Source organism: Poromitra crassiceps (genome assembly GCF_964638095.1).
Source record: "Poromitra crassiceps genome assembly, chromosome: 6".
In the NCBI taxonomy this organism is placed as follows: domain Eukaryota; kingdom Metazoa; phylum Chordata; class Actinopteri; order Beryciformes; family Melamphaidae; genus Poromitra; species Poromitra crassiceps.
Genome location: NC_139627.1, coordinates 7,459,787 through 7,483,977, shown reverse-complemented (window position 1 = coordinate 7,483,977; position 24,191 = coordinate 7,459,787). Strand labels below are relative to the sequence as shown.

General features: G+C 42.3%; 2 protein-coding genes and 1 pseudogene across 3 annotated transcripts in view; 1 reads left to right on the top strand and 2 right to left on the bottom strand.

Moving 5' to 3' along the window:
- Positions 1-3,057, bottom strand: part of LOC310777676 (uncharacterized protein) — a gene marked incomplete at both ends in the record, with an annotated part of 196,038 nt that extends 192,981 nt beyond the window's left edge. Inside the window, one exon of the mRNA XM_083638055.1 lies at positions 2,937-3,057. Coding sequence (XP_083494181.1) covers positions 2,937-3,057 — 121 coding nt within the window. The remainder of the gene's footprint in view (positions 1-2,936) is intronic.
- Positions 442-920, top strand: LOC310778698 (histone H3.3A pseudogene; annotated as a pseudogene). Its single transcript has one exon. The product of its transcript is annotated as a histone H3.3A pseudogene (transcript).
- Positions 3,058-5,378: 2,321 nt separating the features above from the next.
- LOC310777674 (uncharacterized protein) lies at positions 5,379-23,844 on the bottom strand (the record flags this gene model as incomplete). Its single annotated transcript, XM_083638053.1, has 15 exons — positions 5,379-6,394; positions 6,500-6,562; positions 7,145-7,233; positions 7,542-7,727; positions 8,630-8,834; positions 9,438-9,502; positions 9,622-9,666; positions 9,753-9,803; positions 9,888-9,948; positions 11,174-11,223; positions 11,340-11,423; positions 11,861-12,042; positions 12,764-12,831; positions 23,662-23,730; positions 23,828-23,844. The coding sequence occupies 15 exons, from the start codon at positions 23,842-23,844 to the stop codon at positions 6,319-6,321; spliced, it is 1,311 nt and encodes a 436-aa protein (XP_083494179.1). The 3' UTR covers positions 5,379-6,318.
- Between the last annotated feature and the right edge of the window lie 347 nt (positions 23,845-24,191).

Here is a 24,191-nt window from a genome sequence, read left to right as displayed (position 1 = left end):
CCAATATGGCGCTACAATACACACAGCTCATTGGCTGTTTGTGTCACTTGATTGTAATCACCTGTTAATTGATTACAATCACCTGTTAATTTCCTAGCAAGATGGCCGTGTGGTGATGTAACAGAATACTATCAATAGAGGATCTGACTGATACACAGTAAAGGCCAGCTGTTATTAGGTGATATTAGGCCCTCACAGGTGCTGCACATTGTTAATGTGGCAGCAAATGTAGCATGACTAACCATGACCATAATATGCAGCTTGTTCTCTTGACTGAGCAAAACATCTTACTGACTATAAGGCGGCAGTGGCACACAATTGCTCAAGTGACATCACTGATGACATCACAATTGCTCGAGTGACGTCACTGATGACATCACTGGTGACATCACAACAGAGTGACATTGGCTCGAGCCGAGTAAATATCTGACACTGCCAGACAACCATAACACTTGTATCCTTGCGAAGGAAAACGTTCAATTCAACCTCGCTGATATTTTGTCGTAATGGCTCGTACCAAGCAAACAGCTCGTAAGTCCAGTGGAGGAAAGGCTCCTCGTAAGCAGCTGGCCACCAAGGCTGCCCGCAGGAGTGCCCCCTCCACCGGTGGAGTCAAGAAGCCCCATCGTTACAGGCCCGGCACCGTGGCTTTGAGAGAGATACGTCGGTACCAGAAGTCCACCGAGCTCCTGATCCGCAAGCTGCCCTTCCAGCGTCTGGTGAGGGAAATCGCCCAGGACTTCAAGACCGACCTGCGCTTCCAGAGCGCCGCCATCGGAGCCCTGCAGGAGGCCAGCGAGGCATACCTGGTGGGTCTGTTCGAGGACACTAACCTGTGTGCCATCCATGCCAAGCGTGTCACCATCATGCCCAAAGACATCCACCTGGCACGCCGCATCCGCGGGGAGCGCGCTCCCTAACCTTTCACCTCTGTCCTCTTTTTTGCTCTACCTGTCACTGTTCCCACCCTGTCTCCTTCCTTCCTCCCTACCCGCCCGCACCCACATCCACCCATCCCCATCCCCCCTGCTTTCTCGGTAGACTTTAGAAATAAATATAGAAATATGTTGACGTCTGGTCTCTCATAGTTTTTTTTTTTGTCTTCACCAAATGTTTTAGGGTACTTTTTCGTGCATGTAACAGGTTTCGCTGATGAGAGGCGTGCACACACGTCACACGCATACTCAAACCACACAGCAACAGACGGAGGGGAGCCCTCACCACCAAGCCCAGCCCTCCTGGATCCCCCCACCCAGGGTGCGACGTGTGCCCCAGATTGGAGGGGCGAGGCCGAGGGGCTATTCTGCTTAAGGGGAGCTCCAACTTCCACAGCAGGGTGCTGATAAAACTAGTCCCCAGGCTTTGGCCCTGTCTGAGCACACTCCTCCCCTCCCCCCCAGTCCCTCCCTCCCTCTCCACTCTGCTGCCCCTCCCATTCTCCAGCCACAACAAACCATGTCCCTCGCCTCTGCTGGGAGGGGATACCTGTCTGTTGGCCTGTTTGTGTGTGTTTTTTACCTATATACTTCATGGATGAACATCTCTTCATTTTACCACTTCCAGATTCATCTAAATAAAAGGAGAAAGTGATTGATATTGGATTTTTTTTCCTTCTCTTTTTACAGTAATCTTGTTTTGTTTTAGAAAATCAGGAAGGGCTTGTGTTTTTCCCAAATCAACTCGTTGTGACTCTCATGGCCACAAGGGGGCAACAATTCACCAGCTCCTTTCCTATTCAGTTTCTGTCACATTCTGCGACTCTATCTCTGTCTCTAGAGAGGCATTTGACCTGTATCAACAGCATAAATCGACAGTGTAGCGAGCTTTTCTCTGCATGTTTAGGTTCTTGTGTCTCCTGTCTGACTGTGGAATCTGTCCGTTTCTCAAAATTTGTGATACACAATATAACCTCATTTGTTTCCTTTTATATTTTTTCTTATTCCTCGAGATTTTCAGACGTATAAATAAGCTGATCTTTGTATTTTCCAAATTTCTCATATTATGGTGGTAATAAATAGGTGTTACAAAAAAAAAAAAAACATTGGCTCGAGCCAGAAAAACTCTGATGATATTACTGATGACATCACAATTGTGCTTGAGTGACATCACTGATGACATCACCATTGCTCAAATAGTGACATCACTGAGGGGGAGAGTCTGAGAGCAGAGATTTAGGGAAACAGTGGATGGATGAATCTGCCATAAAACACAGAAGAAGAAATCTGATAATCTGACGTCACATTTTGTTTGTGAGGTCATGTTATCAGGATGGTTTTTTACCAGGTTCTCCTGGCTTCTGATGCTTTGTGATGTATTGCTGTTATACTGCTGTTCTTTTCTGACACCTGCTAGTAGTTTTTGTGTTGTTGAACTTTTAATTCATAGTCTAAGTTACTTGACGCATCCTGTCAAAGCCAACTGATCTGGCTAATAATGTAGGCTACTAAAGCATCAACATCAGAGCGCTCACTAATAGCCACTTCTTAACATGCAGTGGAATCCGTATTATAACCTGCACCTGCAAGTTTGCTCTTCAATCATTGCAGGTGATTTTACGCATTCCGCTGGAACATGATCTGTATGGCATCACTTCCACCTGGGAACATGGATACTAATAAGCTAATGAAGCACTTTTCAGGCATTTCAGGAATGTGTCAAATTGTTTGAAATGTTCTGAATTAATTCCCTGAATTACTAACGAGACAGGCCATTATAACAAACCCTGCACGACTCACGAGGCACACACCAACTAGCAGATCAGGAACACGTATTGAGATTGTCACGTAAGACGTAATAGCCAAATTCATGCTGAACATCACGTTTTGAAACACTAACTAGGCTAAAAAAAACAAAGTCCGTGTGTAAGCAGCAGCATTGATGCTATTTACAACTGTTGACACTGTACAGCTCAATGACATGTGATGTATGTCTCTTACCTGTCGACAACATCCCAGAACCTGACTCGCCTGCGAACTCCATCTGTGCATCATCAGCTGAGGCAGAGCTCCTGATCAGCCCGAGGAGGCAGAGTGTCCATTTCATCAAGCAGCGGAACATCTTCTCTCCTGACCTGCAGTCAATCAACTGTTCAGTAGAAGAACAACTGAAGGTTATGGGTCGAGTCAAACGCCAGTAACGTTTGTTTGTTTGTTTTGGGGGCTCAAGATACAACGAGCGTCTCTCTGCAAAGTGGGATTTGCATCAAACACAACAGCCAAAGTCTGCAGCATCTGTTGAACGGCACTTTCTTTGTTGTCAGTCTTGCACCTTGTTCGCATGTTCTGGACTAGCTTTGGATCCTCTTCAGTACCGGGGTACCGGACGAACCTCACGCAGCCAGCAGCACCGGTCCTCTGTCCTCCTGCAGACTGAAGACACCGCGCCAATGCAACATCATATAATTGCAGCGCCGCAGAGCCCGCAGAGCCAGCTGGCTACGCCTCTTGACACTCTTGACACGGTCTGGCTACGCCTCTTGACACGGTCTGGTATACACATCACCCTTCAAAATAAAATACTCGTTGCTTTCTATCTTCCACACAAAATAAAATACTCGTTATTTTTCTCTTGATTTAAAGAATTACAAGAACAATTATGCTTTCTATCTTCCACACTGAGCGTAGTTAGGCTCGTTTTCAACTCACCCAACACATTTTGTTTTTCATATGTATATTTTATGGATTTGGAAAATGTTTCTAAATCCTTTTTAAAGGTTGTAGACAGAGTAGAGTTTTGCTATACAGTATTTACATTTCTGTATAAAATATTTGGTCAAAATAATTACATTGTTCATTAAAAATTATTTTTTTTTACCTTCAATGAATATTCAAAATTTGACAGTTTCAAGTATAAATGGTGGTAGTGCATCAATGCTATATTTAATCCATAAATTCAAATTAGACCAAAAGCTAGTAGCTAATCCAGTGAAAAACATAAATTATCTGTTGTCTCTATCTCTGTATTACAAAAATGGCAAGAATTACAATCAATATTAAAATTATTCTCAGGAATAATCCCCTTGTTGGAGTGGATATATTAGATTAATTATCCTGAAGTGTACTTCTTTTCGTAGATGGGGAATGAGTTGAGATGTATCTTTTTGACTGTCTAAGGCCTAGACAGCCTAGACTCAATCTGTCGGTGTTCAATCGCCTGTTTTCATAACTTTTAATAAAAACATGGGTAAAGTGTGTGGTAGTTTATATATTTTATTTTTTGCTTGACCTATTTGTTGCATTCAGAAACAATAGCAGCAAACAGATATAGAAGCAATGTATAGAAATAGATTTAGCAGAGAATCACATTCGTGGCAATTGTTAGGCAGGAGGTTAACCCATTTAATCCAAAAATTTTCCCAGACATGAAAATATCCAAATCTTGTGTCATTAGTAGCCATTTGAAATAATCAATCATTATTCTTTGTAATTTCAGGGAAAAGTGGGTGAAAAAGTGTATTTTATGCTTGGCAACTATAGTGACCGGTGGGACAAGACAGTGCCTCTAGGTATAAACATAGTTATACACATAAAAACCTCTTGTTTTCCCCAATTTTCCACTCTGAAAGTTTAATCACTGTAGTCGAGGATTGGAGCTGAATACACAGCAACCAAGAGCCCTCAACTGCCGATGCATTTTACACACACACACCAAAGTGAGACAGTCCACTGCATTATGTGTTCTACCTTTCTGCTGACACATCCACTATAGAAAAGAGGACAATCTATCTGGAGCAATTGAACAATATCTCCACAGAGAGACACACACACACACACACACGAAATACCTTAGTAGTACCATGGTACCTATGTAGTATGACAGACCAATCAATGACTCTTATCCAAGCAGGTTTTATTTCTAAAAGTTCATTTAAAAGCCCCCATCACCTCAATTCCGAGGGCAATTCTATGATTTTTTTAGGGGCAGTTTGCCCCCCGAGCCCCCGCTAATTTCCTACCCTGCATCCCACATTTGATTGAGGTTGTCTCAAAAGAACAGTGTTTCTTATCCCCCATCACAACTGATAGACAAAGTAAAAATGCATCTCACTGAAGCAATCCACTCTTGACTGGCTATGGCTCCCCAGAGAGACCATTCTCTCCACAACAATGAGCTACTTACTGCCAGAGGACACAGAGCCTGTGCAAAGAATCCAGATGAAAACACTCCTCACATGTAGAGGATAGATGAGGGAAAGGGAGTTGTGGCAGATGTGGAACATGTAATGTGCCCTGAATGAATGAGGACATTATCCACCTAACATTCAAATGCTAAATCAAAGTCCACATGGTGCAAATGAAACCCCAATTGAGGACATGATCACTGTTGTGTTACTGTGAATCAAACCAGACGCGTAGGGTCAATGCATTCATTCTCTGCACTTTTATTTGAACTTAATTTAAGCAGGCAGGTAAGTGAAGAAAGACATTTACATTTGCAACCATTGAAAAAGTGAAACAAAAAAGAGCGCTTAAGTGATGAACAAATTAAAATTAACCGACTGTTCTGCTGAAAAGTTTAAACAACCTGACGATTACAGGCATCGGATCCTCCATGAAATAAATGTCTGATGAACACTTCAAACTCCAATTAGTCTTTGAACAATTTGACCAAATCTTCTAGTCCTATACCCTACTGAGCTTGGCCATATGGAAATATTTGAATGACGAAGGGAAGCAGAGACATTGCAAAGAAACTGTAAAAAAAAAAAAAAGGGGAGGCGGTAAATAAGCTGTTTCTATAAACATAAAAAACACAATTGTTACTGTTTTTCGTTTGTGTACAGAATGGAAAATGCTTAATCATGGAAGTGCAATCATTTGTGTATGAGGCTGAATCAGCATTTGGTCAAATCAAATGTGTTTAATTTGCTTTTGTGAACTGCTCATCCATAAACCATACATCTACACGTGGACGACAATAGGGGCTATCTCTCCCCGCCAGCATCTGTGGACCCTCTCATTTGACTGACCATATTTCAACGGATCCATTAAAGAACTTCAATTAGTCATTTCAATGACTTTGACAGAATGAGGATAAAAATCAATAGATGGCCCCAGTTTTATTTTTTTCCAATCCACGCTGGTCACCCATCTCTGCAGAATAAACCCCACATGTTTGACAAAGGATTACTGAGCTTCATCATCTCGCTGACAGAAATGCCCATAAAGTGTAGGAGAACAGATTTATTTAATCTCGCTGTGATAATTTGATCTATATATCAACCCTTCTGAGCACCGCTGGTCCATGTAACACAGACACATTATAGAGTGGAGAGTTGGAGGGGGCAATCTGGCGTCTCTGCACGGCCCTGGACTGCAGTCATTGGTGGTTGTCCTTCAGAGCCATCCTGTGCAGGAGCAAATTCCTCTGTCTCTCTGTAAAGGTGTCAATGCCCCTGAGAGAGAGAGAGAAAGACAAGAAAACAAACTGTAAGTAACATGCTATTGACATCTCCTGACCCTTCAATATTCAACCGCCAGAATGTGATGTAACTACCTACCAATTGAATAGTCTCCCTTCTTTGGAGTCCTTGGCAATCTTTCGGTCAAATTCCTCCACCTCACTGAAATAGTAAACGGACATAATCACAGACAGTCACTGCTGGGCTAAGAGAAATGTGGGTAACACAAAAAAAGGTATATTAATTAACTTGACTATTCTTAACTACAAGGATAGTCCACATTTCTCAAAGTCAAGCCCTATTTTGTACTGCCGAATGATGATGTTGATTGAATTCTTTCTCAGCCTAAACAATCCTGTTCCTCAGTAGCTCTGGAAAGTTTGACAAAAAAAAAAAATAGGTCAATGGGGTCACACTCCCGTATGTACTACAAGCTGACTGAAGCTCACTCAAATTTACTTTGTGTGCACTGTGAATTACATTTGAGAAAGCCTCAGCTTGTACATATGGGAGCGTGACCTCATTGACCTTGCATGGGTTCTTGCCCAACCTTCCAGAGCTACTATGAGGAAGAGCCTTTCCAATCAACATCGTCATTGCTTAGTAGCAAATAGGGCTACACCTTAAAAATGTGAACTATCCCTTAAAGGTATTATTAACTAATACAAGCAAGTAAATAGTAGATCGACTTTTTGCGATTTGTGTAAAAGAAACAGGAAAAATAAATACATTCTCTACTCTTACCTGTGATGAATATCCTGACCACGAAGGAACAGCTCCCCAGCCTCCAGCAAGGACACATTCTGCAGCTCAGCCAGGCCGTATATGATGGCCTACCAAAAGAAAACAGTTAATTTAAATGGTTACCATAATTTAAAAATAAACCAATACAGAAAAGCAAGCTAGTACACAGGTCTGTTCACAAGTAGCGCCATGGTTGGCATGCTGGATATATAGACTATTTCGACAACATAAACATTCTAAATTGCCCCCGGCTTACTTCCTGTTGCAGTGTTTGCTGGTACAATAACTGACAGGAAATAAGCTAGGTTAAAACGGTTGCCTAGCATCACAATTCCATGAAAACTGTCCATACGCTTTGAAAGTGCAGGAGCAGAACATGCACAATGGTTAGGCGTACCTCTGGAAGCAGAACATCAAGTATGAAAGGCATTTCATCCATGTACTCCAGATGTGTGGTTCGACGGAGTATGACTCTCAGATGGGAGCAAAGGTTGTCCAGTTGTTTGTCACTGTAAAGGTAGACTGGCACCGTGGAAACGGACTTCTGATCGAAGCTCCGCAAGACCTTTCCGCTGAGTACACCCTATGGGAAAACCAAGGTACAGTAAAAATTATTTAGTAGTAGGGCTGTCCCAGACGATTATTTTCTTATCGATTAATCTAACGATTATTTTTTCGATTAATCTAACGATTATTTTTTTAGGAAAATACTGAACCTCAAATTCAAAAAGATTCATGTTTAATCTGGAGTAATATGCAGTTAAAATAATCACTGGCAAATAAATGTTTTCATTCGTGTGGGGCAAGGAAAGTAATTGAAATTATTTAAATTACATTAATTTAAGTGCAGAGATGAAAAGTCATCGAAAAAGGTGAATCAGAATTACTTTATTAGCCAAGGACCCAAGGTATGTTTGCACACACTAGGAAATTGTCTTGGTGTGGTTATTAAATCTAGATCTAGGGAGACATTGACCTTGCAAGCAAGCTGGATTACGTCGCAAGATCACAAATCACTCGATGTTACTAGTGATGTTCCGATCCGATCACGTGATCGGAAATCGGGGCCGATCACGTGATTTGCGACTCGATCAGAATCGGGGGAGGGAGATCGGATTGCAAACAATATTTTTTTTCCTCCATCAATCATTTCACTTTCACATGTTTGAAAACTACTACTAATGGCCACCATGGATTTTTTTTTTTACATAATTGATGCACGTTTATGTAATCGATGACGTCGACTACTCGGGACAGCCCTATTTAGTAGGAATAGGATTTGTGTAAGTGTATTTATTGTGTGGTAGTTGTGAGTCATTGAACGGACATTACATGTCAATTGGATTCCATCCATGCAAGATAGATACCGGTACATAAATTGCAATAAGCATTGCTAAATGATACATCTTTTGATGATATTCCGAACAAATCTTTTCTGTGAGTTAGTCTGTAATGATGAGAAAAGTGAGAAGATTCTCAACATACCAGCAAATGCTGCTCCGCTCCCTGTGACTGCAGAATGAAGTCCACCAGTGTTTTTTCATCTGCAGTGCGGTCAATGTCAACCTGCAGGTGGTCTGGGACTTCGTCTGTGATGCCTTGCTGTCTCTGAACTCTGTAGACTGGCAGAAGTGTGCCTTGAAGCAAGCATCTGGCCTCATCAGTCCAGAAGGCAAACCTCTGACCATGCCTTTCAAACAATAACAAGATTAATTTTTAAGTGTTGCACAGGAAAAAGCTAAGGCAGTGACTGTCAACAGAACGGCATCCAGAATCTTACATCTGTTAGTTACTGATGGTCTACTGATAGTCTGTAGATGGTTAACATAATGTAGTCATCTAAAAGTGATCTAATAAAGTATTTCTAAAATATACAGTGTTGTTGTGACTTGATGTCATGTGTTTTGATGCTGCTATCTGACCGTCTTAGCTAGGACTCACTTGTAAACATGGATTTCATCTTAATGTGACAACTACTTAAAGGATGTGTGTATACACATACGCTACGATACAGGATTCATAATATAATGTATTACTACATATTACACATACCTCTTTATACTGGATTTACCTCAACAGCTACAGAAAATATGTGGAAGGTCCACGGAAGATTTCATTGAGATTACTATAACTATTTCATTACACCAAACAACATCCCTTGACTTTTGCTAAGCGTTCAAAGATTTTTGTAATACTGACTTTTCCACGAATTGGATTTTTTTTTTTTTTACTTTTCTAGGTTTTCCATGACCGTGGGAACCCTGTTACACACACATAGTTTAGGCCGTCATACCCTTCTATTTCGAAATGCTCCATGAGTAGAAGGCACCACCACTTCCGGATCAGAGGCATGTCCATCTTAAAGAAATTTGACAATTCACAAGCAGTCTTTAGTTCATAATGCATTCTTTGTCAATAGTGGGTTGCAACTTAGGAAGGCAATTTCTGCTTTGGTGTAAATTATTTTACGAACTAACCTCGTGGAATTCAAAACCAGTGCTTGTGGCAATGGAAAGGGCGTACTGGAACAGAGGAGATGTGAAAAAAGCATTTTATTTACAATGTTGACAGAAGCCCGTGTATATTTAAGAAAAATAACTGACTTTACCATGAGCATGAAAATCCCGCAGTCATTTCCACTGGTCTGGCGTGGCAAGTTCTGAAAGAAAGCAAGAAAGAAATATGTAACGCAGAGTATGGGCAATAGTAATACTACTTTTACAGTGGCACATTTAGTATTCACCCCAATATCATGGCCAGTCTTCTCAGTCCAGCGCCGGGGATCAATTTGCTGAGCAAGATACCTATAGAAAGAATAAATCAAAGGATATTTTGGGATTATTAACTGTTACAATTCTTCAGTACTGGTGCACATAAATCTACAGTGGCTGCCACATCTATGCGTCAACATTTAATTTACAGATTGGGTTATTCTGTGTGGGGGTGACTTGGAGCACCGGCATGAATAGGTGTTTAAAAATAGATTCAAATTATCCCACTGAAATCTAAAATCAGACAGTCACAAATTAAGAGTAAATAAAAAGTTCAAACTGATAGATGTGACAACCACATAAGGCAAATGGGAGGTTGCCAAACGATGCAATTAGAGGCAATATGAACATAGCCAAAGCATGCAAGTAGAGGCAATATGAACATAGCAGCCCAAACCATGCAAGCATGCACCCAACACAAGCATGCGGCCAGCCACACCCACGCTGCCAGTGGCCGGTGAAACATAGTCTCTGCATTTATCCAGGCCTGCCCTTCCTCCGGGGGCAGGCTAGGAGCAGTCGGCGTCTCTGACGACATTGGGGTGGAAACATCCTCAGCGCCCACAGTGTCCCGGCGGGAATCTAACCCAGGACCTTCTAGCTGTGAGGCGATAGCGCTTACCAGTACGCCACTGTGCCCCTAAGTCAAACCATGAGTCAAACCATGCAAGTAAAGGCTATAGGAACGTAGCCAAAACATACCATTACAGGCTATAGGAACGTAGCCAAAATGTAATTAGCTATATGAACGTGGCAAACAGAACAGTGTGTCTCATCTGTCAACCTAAAAATGTCTCTGTACTCCGCATCACCAAACCCGGACTCGTGCAGCCAGTACTGCGAGTCTAAAAAGAGAATCTCTCTCAGGAGTGGCCTCATGATCTATAATGTAGTAATGGGTAAAGAGGTGCAGAAGAGGTAAAGTGATTAGGCCAGGGCATAGAGCAGGAGTTCACATGGTTGTACTATACATGAAGCAAACTACTTAATTATGACAACAGGGTGCAGAGGAGGTTAAAAGTGATTAGGCCAGGGCATAGAGCAGGAGTTCACATGGTTGTACTATACATGAAGCAAACTACTTAATTATGACAACAGGGTGCAGAGGAGGTTAAAAGTGATTAGGCCAGAGCATAGAGCAGGAGTTCACATGGTTGTACTATACATGAAGCAAACTACTTAATTATGACAACAGTTAGTATCTATGGACAACAGCTAGCATATATGGACAACAGCTAGCATCTATGAACAGCCTTACACAGAGAACGTAGTGGCCAGGTCCGTTGACGTTGGTCCATGACGGAAACACTAGCAAGTGTTTCATGTCGACATCCTCCTAAGATTAATGATTTATTTTTATTATGCATATTATCCCAAAAAAATGGACTGCAAACATTTTGTTATTTTAGTGTATATACACTCACTGGAAAGTTGGGAAATAAGTTCTTGCGTGAGATTCTCTTCCATGTAGGAACCACAAACATGTCCTCGATATAAATGTCCTTGCCCTATAGAAAAAAAGGACTTTGAACTCAGAACTTTGAAAGTAGACAAAAATACATGAGAATACAGTAACAGCTGTACTGTTAGCCTTTTATATGTTACTTACATGTTGCAGAGCAGCTTCATGAATCAATTTCATGCAGACATTCCCAATCTGCAAGAAACAATCAAAACTCATCAGTTGGGCATCTAACAGTAAAAGCACTCTTCTACCACAGCGGATCAACTTCCCAATACTCACTGCAGAATCCATATTGCCGTTTCGCAACCCCAGGCTCCAAAACTCTTCCCGTGTGAGACATGTTGATCCTTCTTTCACAATGTATTCTGCGCCAGGCCGTCCCTTGTCCAGCACATAATCGAGCTGCAAATAACAGCTATTAGTCTGGTTATAGTGTGTGGTGTGCTATGACAGAATTAATATTTTGACTAATTTGCTTACCAGTTGGTCCTGGATAGGACTCCATTCATCTTCCCATGGCTTCATTGTCACTGCCTTTCTAGGGGGCACAGTGAAGGCTGCTGTCTGGGGGGCGGTGCGGTCTGCCCGGGGCACAGTGAAGGCTGCTGTCTGGGGGGCGGTGCGGTCTGCCCGGGGCACAGTGAAGGCTTCTGTCTGACACACTGCCTCCACGGAAACATAAGTTGAAAAACACAATGGATGACTACATGTTAGTGCATGTTTAAAGCCAACACAATGGATGAATACATGTTAGTGCATGTCTAAAGCTAACGGCGCAGCATGTTTAAAGCTAACATGTTTAAAGCTAAAGGCGCAGACTCACTGGAAATGGAAGCGACGCAGGGCATCACAGAAGCATCAAGTCGGGTCTGACAAAAGCGGCGATATTTGAATGCTGCACTGTGCAAGATGTTTATTGGCTTGTGACGAAACTTGGAATTGACATCAGCCAGTAAAACTGTTCAGCCAATAGCAAAAGAAAATCTAACATAAATTCTAAGTGTTGCTTTTTAAGCAGCAAATTATTTCAATCCATTAAATATTAACACCGGCATTGACGTGTTTACATAGTTGTTGTTAGTGTCGAGCCGTGTTCATAGTCCATTCATAGAATTAAGCTAATTTAGTTTCCAGCTCAACAAACATGTTTGTTACCTCTCCAGGCACACTCTATACATTGCAGTTTTCTGTTGTAACAATAACGAATCCCCTGAGACAGACTCTTATGACACAATCATACCTCAAAACATCATCAAAACCTATACATAGCCAACAGCTTTTCCACTAGAATTGATAGTGATCAACTTAAATAAAGACACATAACAGGTTCATAATTAAACATGAAAATGACCTCAAATTAATAGTCTACAGATCACCTGTTACGTGTGCAGGAGTTGCCGCTGGGAGGACCATGGCAGCTCTTACTGGGGGCAAGGGGGGGTCTGGTCCCTCTGAAAACACAAAACACAAAAATGACAACTCCAAAGTATGCCAGTTAAAAGAAATTGATGGCTTCGTGATGCAACTGCATTCATAGTTACCTAATACAGCTTGACTAAAACTGTTGATCTTCAAATTTTTACCGAAAGTTTTTCTAATTGTTTCAGCTCTTTTCTTATTGAGGGCAATATTGTGTTGATGGATGAGATTCCTCATAAGGAATGTATGAGTAGAAGCCAAAGCCATATTCATGAAGTAGTTATTTTTTTTCATTTTTGCAAAAAACTGTTCTGCTACTTGGCTGTTGACCTTTCCAGACAGTTGAGGAACCAGATTCAACCTTCGTAGGACATCTCTCCTGTCCTTTGTGTTTTTTTCGTGGAACCGGTCATATAGGACATAATGTTCAGAGGAACCAGTCACTGGATGTCCACAGTTATTGTGCGAAGGTGCTCTGGTGTCCAACCACGGCAAAGACACTTTTACTGATCCATGTTCTGCCAATGCGATGTTTTCTTCTGTTGGCTCCATTAAGCGCCCTTCAAATGGCCTGAAAGGCAACTTCTCTGGTTCTCGAAGATTGGTGTGTGTTGCAAGACCTCGTGCAAAATCATAAATAACCACATTCGGCATGTGTTTCCAGGACAACAGCATGTCAGCGAAATCCCGTGGGCTCTCAGCTCGAAGATTACATTTGACGCTGTATACAATCCCACAGGGGCACATGATCACTGCCCATCCACCTGTAAGAGTAACCAGTAAAGTAAGAGCCAGAAAACCGCACTCCAACACTCGGCTTCACAAACTGAAAGATTTGAGTTGACCAGTCAAAGAGTCTAGATAAGAGCAAACCTTTTACTCAAATTTAAGAGACGATATATGCGTTGGTCAAACAAGAACTGCTGAAATCAAAACACACCTGAGGCGGCCCAAATCTTCTGAAAGATTTTGTCATAGGTTTGTCTCGACTTCATCTCAGTCGACAACCTCACTAAGAGGTCACTCCGTGATCCTGTAGAGTCAAGCCCACACTCTCTGCACAGCTTTCGTATAACTGGAACCTACATGTGAACAGAAACAAAATTAAAAATGTTTTAGTTAAATAAATGGATTACAATCTTGAATTTCAAAAGATAATGTATGCTCTATAGACATTTAAGAGCACACAGACCTTCTGCTTAAAAAGCTCTTCTCTAAGATGATCTTCAGTTACTGTAAGTTCCGCAGCCTCCTGCTTAGCTTTAGAGGGTTTCATCTTTTCAAATTCAGTGTTAAGCACCAAGTTTGAGTCACGTGTGTTTCTCCCTATCCACGGAGCCCAAAATTGGTATGTGGGTGTAACTCTGAAAGGGTTGTCTCTTGCACCTAAAACAGAAAATATAGCATTAACAAGAGAATACAGCATTCAAACTGAACCCCTTGATAAATGTTCATCATTATACTGGGTGTCTGCAGATATCAAAGACTTCAATTAGTTCAATAGAATAGTTTGAAGGAGAACTTCACCAAAAGACAACACAGACTTATTTTGCACATGATCTCACACATATCTAAAAGGCAACACCGACTTATTTTGCACATGATCTCACACATCTGAAAACTGTGTTTTGCAGACAGTCATTGTTTGACAGTTGTTGAGTTGATTTGAATTAATTAATCAACTCTCAAGACTACCGTAAATGAATGCCAGCAAAACTGTTTACAGTTTTCAGATATGTCATGTGCAAAATAAATCCGCATTGTTTTTAGGTGAAGTTCTTCTTTAAGACTTTATTTAAAAAATAAAGCGGAATTAAATCTAAAACTACTTTTTTGTGGATTACATATAAAAGTATGTACCGTACTCAATAGTGGGTCCAGCGGAGAGAGTACTAGGTATAGGTTTTGAAGAACCATTCTATACATTGTTGTTGTAACGGTCTTCTTTGGGTGAAATAAAACAGGTGTGTAGATGACATGAAAACAAAGGTTGAGTTCTAAAATGGGTGTGATCCCCCCCCCCGGCCCACATTCGTCTTGATGCGTCACGGCTGGTGTGATCCCAGGATGGTCTATTATTTGATTTCTCTCTACTGTACATGCAAGTATTAAGTTAATTCATTTAATCTAGCATTAAACTGAAGACAGATCTCAACCACATCAACATTTTACGGGCAGACAACCAATTATACTGTAGGATTTAATTACTTTTCACAAATCCTCGTCCGATCATTTCCCTTGATACTGCCTCCCAAAAATGTTCAATGTTAACTTCTCCTTTGAAGTTCTCCGGAGGTTCCTTGAGGTCACTCACTAAAAACAGAATTTCAAGAGAACATACTGTAAAACTATTCGGAAAAAGTAACCTCACAGAAGGTTTTACTGCATTTCATGAAGAACAGATTCTGAAATTGTGGTGAACAACATACCTGCAAGATGAAACGCAGCCTTCTTATGTAGGTCCATTATCACCACTGGTGGGTGATCACCACAGGAGATGCATGAGTAATTGTGGTCATGTTCTGTCAAAGCTTCAAAATGTAAGTAGGCATGGAGAACTGTGTCTGAATTGGGAAACTGTGCATCCGTTGACAGTTGCAGAAACTGCACTGCTCTGCTAATTGCAGTGTGGACCTGAAAAGAGGAAACAAATTGATTACTATGTTCCCCACAGCGATTAAGTCATTCTAAATTTACTTTAAAGGGATATTTCAGAAGTCAAAATAGAGGGACAAATCCCATAAGGCCCCCAACCAACCAAATTTGAAAGATAATTAGACATTTAGAGGGCCATCCTGGTTCCAGGGCCCAAGACAACTGCCTTGTTTTGTGTTTTTGTTTTTTCAAAGCCTAATTTCTTTCTGCTGAACGGAATCAAACCAAACTTTTCAGGGTGGCTTAAAATTAATATTTAAAGCTGGACATATGGTCCAGGTTGTAAAAAAATAGGAAATTCTCCTTTATTTATTTCAGTAACATGTACCTGGAGTAAGTTCCTCAGTGTTAAGCACAAGGGCAAGCTCAGGATTACATGGTCATCAAAGTTACAGACACCGTTTTTCCACTCTTGATACCGGTAGCACATCCCACATTGCGGGCAGTACTTGCAGTAAGTGGACACATCTGAACAAACGATGGGAAAAATTACATCAAGATTAAGATATTTTATACCTTACAGCAGGGGTTTTCATAATCAGACATTTATTTGATCCCAGACAATCAACAATTGAGCAAAGATAGCCCGATATTGCTGTTCGACATACTTCAGACTAACACCAACTACATAAGAATGTCCTTTTTGAAGGCATTTAGTTGTTTCTGACTGGGAAAAACAGTAAATTTCCCCAAAGCTACAGTACTGGATCTTGGAACCATCTGTGACCAAGTCGCACGCATTTAGGCTATTTCTATAACTAATGTAACAACTTTCACTTGCATTCACTAAGCCTCCCCTGAAAGAGCCCCTATGGGTAGGCCCACCTCCCACTTGGAAAATCTCTGCCTTCGAACAATAACATCATTAACATTAAAATTATAAGAAACTACTGAGATACATATGAGAACCTACCTTTGATTACACACAAGGTAGTGAGTATTTTTGCCGTTTTTGTTATAAGGACCGGGTCCGTAAGTGGTACTCTGCCCTCACATTCCTGACAAAGTGTTTCATCAGGGACTAGGTGCCTGGGGTACACTCTGTGTGGTACTGGATGACGGAATTCTTCTGGAAGGATAGCTGGAATGGTCTTATTCTTCTGAATGTATGACACCATTTTTTCTAACAGCACACCTTTTGGGGGATATACAAGACTGCTGTCTTCCTCACTCTTCTCTCCTGAAGAACAGCCATGCTCCATTTCTGTGTTCACATCATCTTCTGTGCTGCGTACTGTCCGGAAAATATTGCGCTGTGTTTCGAAGAGGTGCCATTTGGCAATATATTTGTGAATGCAAGATCTCTGCAGGTTGGTACATGGACAGGTCCATCTGTTCTGCTTTGTATCATAGACGACCATCACACGCCCAAGACGGCTGTAGTGCGATATTGTTGGTTCATACACCGAGATGCACTGTTTTGTTCCAGGAATACCAATTGTGTGAACTGACAGAGGTGTCTTGTTGTTGGTTGAAAGTTCTTGCAGTTTCAAGCAGTCCTTCTTGGCTCCCTGACCAAACCATTTTGCATTTACCATCTCATCCAGTACACATGGAGATAGTGTCTCAGCCTTGGCAGATGACGTGATGTATGAGGTAGATCTTATGTGTTGGCACAGATAGTTGGAAAGGCCACTCAGGTGTGCAACATCCATGTTCATCTGGCACTCACTATGTTCACACAGTATGTGATGATTTGTGCCCCAGGTTTTCAACTGCACATGCAGAGGTATGCTGTGCCCCTTGAATGCTTTTAGAACAGCATAAATACCGTTCTCTTTATCAATTATTTCACCAGTAAGGTGACGCCTTGCATTAATGTCTTTAACTTTTTCCTTTGTATGTTTCCTTTCAATATGTTTCTTTAGGTTCCTTTTGTTATAGAGTACTTTACAAAAGGGGCATTGTTTTTGGATCACAGTTCTTTGACGGACTCTTTTTTTTTTACATGAACTGACTGGAGTGACTGGACTGGCAAATGCTGGTGTTGCGGCTGGTCCAGAGAGTGAAGTGACTGGACTGGCAAATGCTGGTGTTGTGGCTGGTCCAGAGAGTGAAGTGACTGGACTGGCAAATGCTGGTGTTGTGGCTGGTCCAGAGAGTGAAGTGACTGGAGGGACTGGACTGGCAAGCTGGTGCTGTGGCTGGGCCAGAGAGTGAACTGACTGGAGGTACTGGACTGGCAAGCTGGTGCTGTGGCTGGGCCAGAGAGTGAACTGACTGGAGTGACTGGACTGGCAAGCTGGTGCTGTGGCTGGGTCAGAGAGTGAACTGACTGGAGTGACTAGACTGGCAAATGCTGGTGTTGCGGCTGGGCCAGAGAGTGAACTGACTGGAGGGACTGGACTGGCAAATGCTGGTGTTGCGGCTGGGCCAGAGAGTGAACTGACTGGAGGGACTGGACTGGCAAATGCTGGTGTTGCGGCTGGGCCAGAGAGTGAACTGACTGGAGGGACTGGACTGGCAAATGCTGGTGTTGCGGCTGGGCCAGAGAGTGAACTGACTGGAGGGACTGGACTGGCAAATGCTGGTGTTGCGGCTGGGCCAGAGAGTGAACTGACTGGAGGGACTGGACTGGCAAATGCTGGTGTTGCGGCTGGGCCAGAGAGTGAACTGACTGGAGGGACTGGACTGGCAAATGCTGGTGTTGCGGCTGGGCCAGAGAGTGAACTGACTGGAGGGACTGGACTGGCAAATGCTGGTGTTGCGGCTGGGCCAGAGAGTGAACTGACTGGAGGGACTGGACTGGCAAATGCTGGTGTTGCGGCTGGGCCAGAGAGTGAACTGACTGGAGGGACTGGACTGGCAAATGCTGGTGTTGCGGCTGGGCCAGAGAGTGAACTGACTGGAGGGACTGGACTGGCAAATGCTGGTGTTGCGGCTGGGCCAGAGAGTGAACTGACTGGAGGGACTGGACTGGCAAATGCTGGTGCTGTGGCTGGGCCAGAGAGTGAGCTGACTGGAGCTTCGGCTTGGCACTTTTCAAGATGCTTCACAAAGCGCTCCCTCCTCTCAAACATTCCTGGGCAGTATGGACAATGATGATGCAGCAGCATCTTATTGCAACCTAGCCCACATCTGTGAATGGTCAAGTCTGTGAAATTCAGAGACAGAGTTAGTAATTGTATGATAATTGTATGAAAATTGAGAATATGAAAGTTGCACAAACACCCATTAAAATACATTTCTCTTACTAGTGGAATACCCGTCCCTGTATGCTGGAGGCTGCGCAGCCATTGCACAGCATTGCACATTCTGACAATAATCTGTGCAGGCATAACAAATTCACCAATTGTAATCATCCCTAATTACGTAATTAAAAATGTTTGGCTCCAACATTACCCAATTAAAAATGTTTGGCTCAATAGACCCTTCTCACGGGGGCCATTTTGTGTCAAAAAGGCAGAATAAACACAGGTGCGAGCAAAACACTAATGAGGGTTTCCACATTCCAATCATGGAAGTTGGAAACCCTCATTAATGGTTTGCTTGCACCTGTGTTAACCCTGCCTTTTCGACACAAAATGACCCCCGTGAGAAAGGTCTATTAGGTCACCCGCAGGGGTGCTATTTATACTTGCTGAAAGAGGGCAGCATAACCCCCAAGATAGATTTAGGTTTCATACAAATGGACAAACATTGTGGAGTGTGAGTTCTGTGATCCTTACATTTATATTGAATAAAACTACCACAGAGGTGAGAGGGACAGTATGTGGTTTTAAAACCAGGTGGAAGATGCTTGATTGAGGGTAAAGAAATCAATGGGTTGTTGCCAAGTTTTGGTGACGTTAATATCAGGTTTGCCCCATATGGGACTAGGGATGCAACGGTATGATTTTTTGATGGTATGATAACGGACAAAAATCCAACGTTTCATGGTATCGTGGACATTTATGTGTTGTAAAATCTATCATATATATGTATATATTTTTTTCGTGCCAGAATAGCATGCCATATGGGGTATATATCAGGTGTGGGTTTAGCTAGTAAGGGCGTTTGGTTAATCTAATAGACATTTATGCAAAGTTTATTTATATAAGCCAGCACATTTAAAACAACCGCGGTTGTGCTATCAGGTTCAAATAAGCAAAAGTAGATGACAATTCAACAATAGGAAAGTATGTTACCTCCCAGGACAACTGCTGTCTTCTGATGGGATTGCAAATGGGCCTCCACCTTGTTCTTCCAACTTGCTTTGAAGTGCTTTTCCACGCAGAAAGGACAACGGAAAAACACCCCATCTTTGTGGACAGCTATGGGCATGGGCAGTTGGCCACCTCGGTGAAACGTAATGTGGTTCTGAAACGATAAAGCACAACATACCGTTATAAAACACCCCCCAAAGTGAAACGAAGAGATCTCTAAATGTAACGAGCGTCAATATATTCCCATTGAGTACTAAATATGTCTAAGTCACAGATAAATGTGACCAAGGGCCATGTATGCTTAAATTCTGGTTAAAAAGTGGAAGGAAACAAAGCGGAGAAGATGATCCCTGGTTGAGGGTCATACCTGCTGTTGAGGAGGTTACGTGATTGCAGGCAGCTGAATGAGATGCAATGGGCTAAATGCACAACTCCACTACTTCCTGAAATTAGTACAGCTTCTTTATTTCCTGTCATCACTATTGGATGAACTGATTAATGTCAGGTGTGCTGCAGTCACAACAATGATCAGGCACACCTGATTAATCAGTTCATCCAATAGTGTAGGCCAGGAAATAAAGAAGCTGTACTAATTTCATCAAGTAAAGAAGTTGTGCATGTAGTCTATAGACCCTTTTCACAACCACCATGTTGTGTCTAAAAGGCAGGGTAAACACAGGTGCAACCAACTCACTAATTAGGGCCCCAGCACTGGAACACCTAAATGGACTTGAAGTTTGAAAGGAACCCTAATTAATGTTTTGGTACGCCTGTGTTACTTGGCTGCCGTGAAAAGGGTCTAAAGGGATGATGTGAAGGAGTGGTGCATTGTGGGGAATTGAGTCCAGATACCAACTTATATATAACAAACAAAAACATTAATATCGATACTGGGATTTATGTATTGATAATCGTTCCTTTACATGAATATCGACTCAATATGGATATATCTATTTTTTTTTAATCCAGCCCTATTACCACCATAACCACAAATAGTCATATCTCCTTGATGGCTGTAGTGTAGTGTGAACACAAGGCCTCATACCTTAGCATGCTCCCCAGTTAGCATGTTTCCTCCTTAACCACAACCATTCACTTGCTCGTTCTGCTGCCCGAGACATGCTTGTAAAATACATCAACGTGTGTGAACCGTCCCCGAATGCCCAACTCACGTTAGTAGGTTACTACAACAGCGGAACTTGCCACAAAACATGTGCTTTTAATAGCTAACGTAGCTACTAGCTAATGCTAAATCACTGAATGACACAAACACCATTAGTAGAATTAACATTAGCCACCGACAGGCAGATGTAACTTAATGTTTATATATATTTGGTGGCATTTCAAAAGAGACTGCAAGAGAAAAATATGTTTTTTATATATATTTTACCGTAGATGTTAATCTGCATTGTTGCGCCATTTTCCGTTCTCTCTTCGGTTAGCGCATGCGTTGTTGGACCGTGTCAAGAGGCGTAGCCAGACCGTGCCAAGAGGCGTAGCCAGACCGTGTCAAGAGGCGTAGCCAGCTGGCTCTGCGGGTCTGCAGTTAGATGTATCTCCGCCAATGTGGAGCCCAGGCAAAGCCCCGCCCCCTTGTCTTTCATTTGGACCAACTAAATTCCTGCATGGTCTCTCTCTCTCTCTCTCTCTCTCTCTCTCTCTCTCTCTCTCTCTCTCTCTCTCTCTCTCTCTCTCTCTCTCTCTCTCTCTCTCTCTCTCTCTCTCTCTCTCTCTCTCTCTCTCTCTCTCTCTCTCTCTCTCTCTCTCTCTCTCACACACACACACACACACTCCTCCTGCTACTATCAGTAAACAATATTATATACATAATATATACATTATATAGCCTATATATAGATATATATATCTATATGTAGATATATACCGTAGATATATATATATGTATATATATATATATACAGTGTATATATAGGCTACTGTATGTGTGTATGTTAGTTAATCAAACAATAACCACATAGGCTACACCTTCACTCTCCTTGCCCTGCTAGGCAATACTTAGTTACACTATGGCCTAAAGAGGGGTTTTAGAAGTGGGTATATACACAATGCTGACTGAAAAATAAGTGCTTAGACGATTTATACCTGTATACTTGAAGCCATAGTCAGTTCTCAATTGCGTGCCTTCCTGGAGGCATAAAACATTCTCCAACTTCAGCAATCAGGGTTCAGACCAGGTCATAGTAGGCTACTAGCCTGGGTTCAGACCAGGTCATAGTAGGCTACTATATGGCTGCAACGCTGGTTGTAATATATTGAACAGTATGATTTGATGGATAATAATCATCAGCATTGTGCAGCTCTTTTCGTCGCCCTCTTGAATGACCTATCTGGGAGAACACAGACAGTTGTTGCCGATGGCTACCCAGTACCAAATACCCTGGGCCTGCACTACACCACTGGAAAATGCCTAACATTACAATTTGTGGAGAAAAATATCTCTAGGATGTTGAATTTTCATAATCATATCTCTTTATTCAAGGACTTCTATTCATACAACATCTATAGGTAGGCTACAGTAGAAATGACTCTGGGATCCACAGTCAAGTAACAGATCAGGCAGCAAAGGATCCAGCCACTCCAGAACCTCTTTTCTGAGAAAGAACCTTGTTTCCACTCGGGTTCAAATAGCTGTGTTAAAATGTTATTCAAGCGTCGTTTTTCTTTTCTCTTTTTAATCTGAACCAGATACATTGTGTGTTTAGATCATCAAAAAATACAACCAGGAAACGGATTCAAATCATGGACTGAATGGAAGTCAAACAATGTCTCAATCTTTGTTTGTTTTTTGTACATGCACATTATTTTTTCAGAACATGCAAACATGACATGTCCGGGGATAACGTTCAAACTGGATGAGGAATGCACAGACAAAACTGGTGCACTTTCAAATTTGCCATCCTGTTGAAAGGGCTTCTAGCGCGCTGATAAGGTCTTTCTTAACTTACTTCTTGTAAGGACACACACAAATCTCTCCTCCAACTATGGCAACTTACAGGGACATTTGAAGACTGTGGGAAAAGTAGCAATCTGAGCCACCCATTCAAATTCTGTTAGATCTTATTGCGCCCATCTAAAATGTCACCTTTTAGAGACCATCCATCAGATAGATTGTACAATATATAAAACAGGAAGTGAAATTAAAAGGTGAATGCTGAGTAAATACACTGGGGATTGTGGGGAATAACCAGACTTGATTAAATACACTGGGGATTGTGGGGAATAACCAGACTTGGGGGAAATAGTATTTGCAAAACAAGAATAGCCATCGTTTGACCCTGTTAGGAGGAGAGGCTTTTCTATTCATACAATGAGTTTGAGCACCATTACATTTAGACAAGTCAATTTAGCTTTGAGTGACTGACAGCTTCCCTGGCACAGTCCTCCTGATCCAGGTCACTTACCTGGCACAGTCCTCCTGATCAAGGTAACTTACCTGGCACAGTCCTCCTGATCCAGGTCACTTACCTGGCACAGTCCTCCTGATCAAGGTAACTTACCTGGCACAGTCCTCCTGATCCAGGTCACTTACCTGGCACAGTCCTCCTGATCCAGGTCACTTACCTGGCACAGTCCTCCTGATCCAGGTAACTTACCTGGCACAGTCCTCCTGATCCAGGTAACTTACCTGGCACAGTCCTCCTGATCAAGGTAACTTACCTGGCACAGTCCTCCTGATCCAGGTCACTTACCTGGCACAGTCCTCCTGATCCAGGTCACTTACCTGGCACAGTCCTCCTGATCCAGGTAACTTACCTGGCACAGTCCTCCTGATCCAGGTAACTTACCTGGCACAGTCCTCCTGATCCAGGTCACTTACCTGGCACAGTCCTCCTGATCCAGGTAACTTACCTGGCACAGTCCTCCTGATCCAGGTAACTTACCTGGCACAGTCCTCCTGATCCAGGTAACTTACCTGGCACAGTCCTCCTGATCCAGGTCACTTACCTGGCACAGTCCTCCTGATCCAGGTCACTTACCTGGCACAGTCCTCCTGATCCAGGTAACTTACCTGGCACAGTCCTCCTGATCCAGGTAACTTACCTGGCACAGTCCTCCTGATCCAGGTCACTTACCTGGCACAGTCCTCCTGATCCAGGTAACCCCGCACATCTGGAGGTCAGAGCAAGGTCAAACAAAAACTAAGAATAGTTTTGAAATACAATTTGACCCCGGTCTACAAAGAACAGTGTTACATTTCGGGTTCTACTGTATCTGGGTAGGCATCATGCAATCAACTTGCCAACCTCAAAATGCCCTGTGGTTCACATATATTAACTTTTAAACCATTTGTGCCTCAGTGTGTTTTCAGTCAACTGTACATCATATCATTTTATTTTACATTTACAATTTACAAACTCTTCATACATAAATCATATTCTGTAAAATTTGGTCACAATCATGCTAAAGCCTGAATGTGGAGAGTCCAGAGGGTAAAGCTACAGGGCGGATGAAGTGTTGTCTTGTTGCATAGCCCTACTTTGAGTCAACAGTCAAACAAGCAACAACACAACTCTTTATTTGACCTGTGACCTGTGACCTGTGACACAACGGTGCTCGAACTACAAACCTTC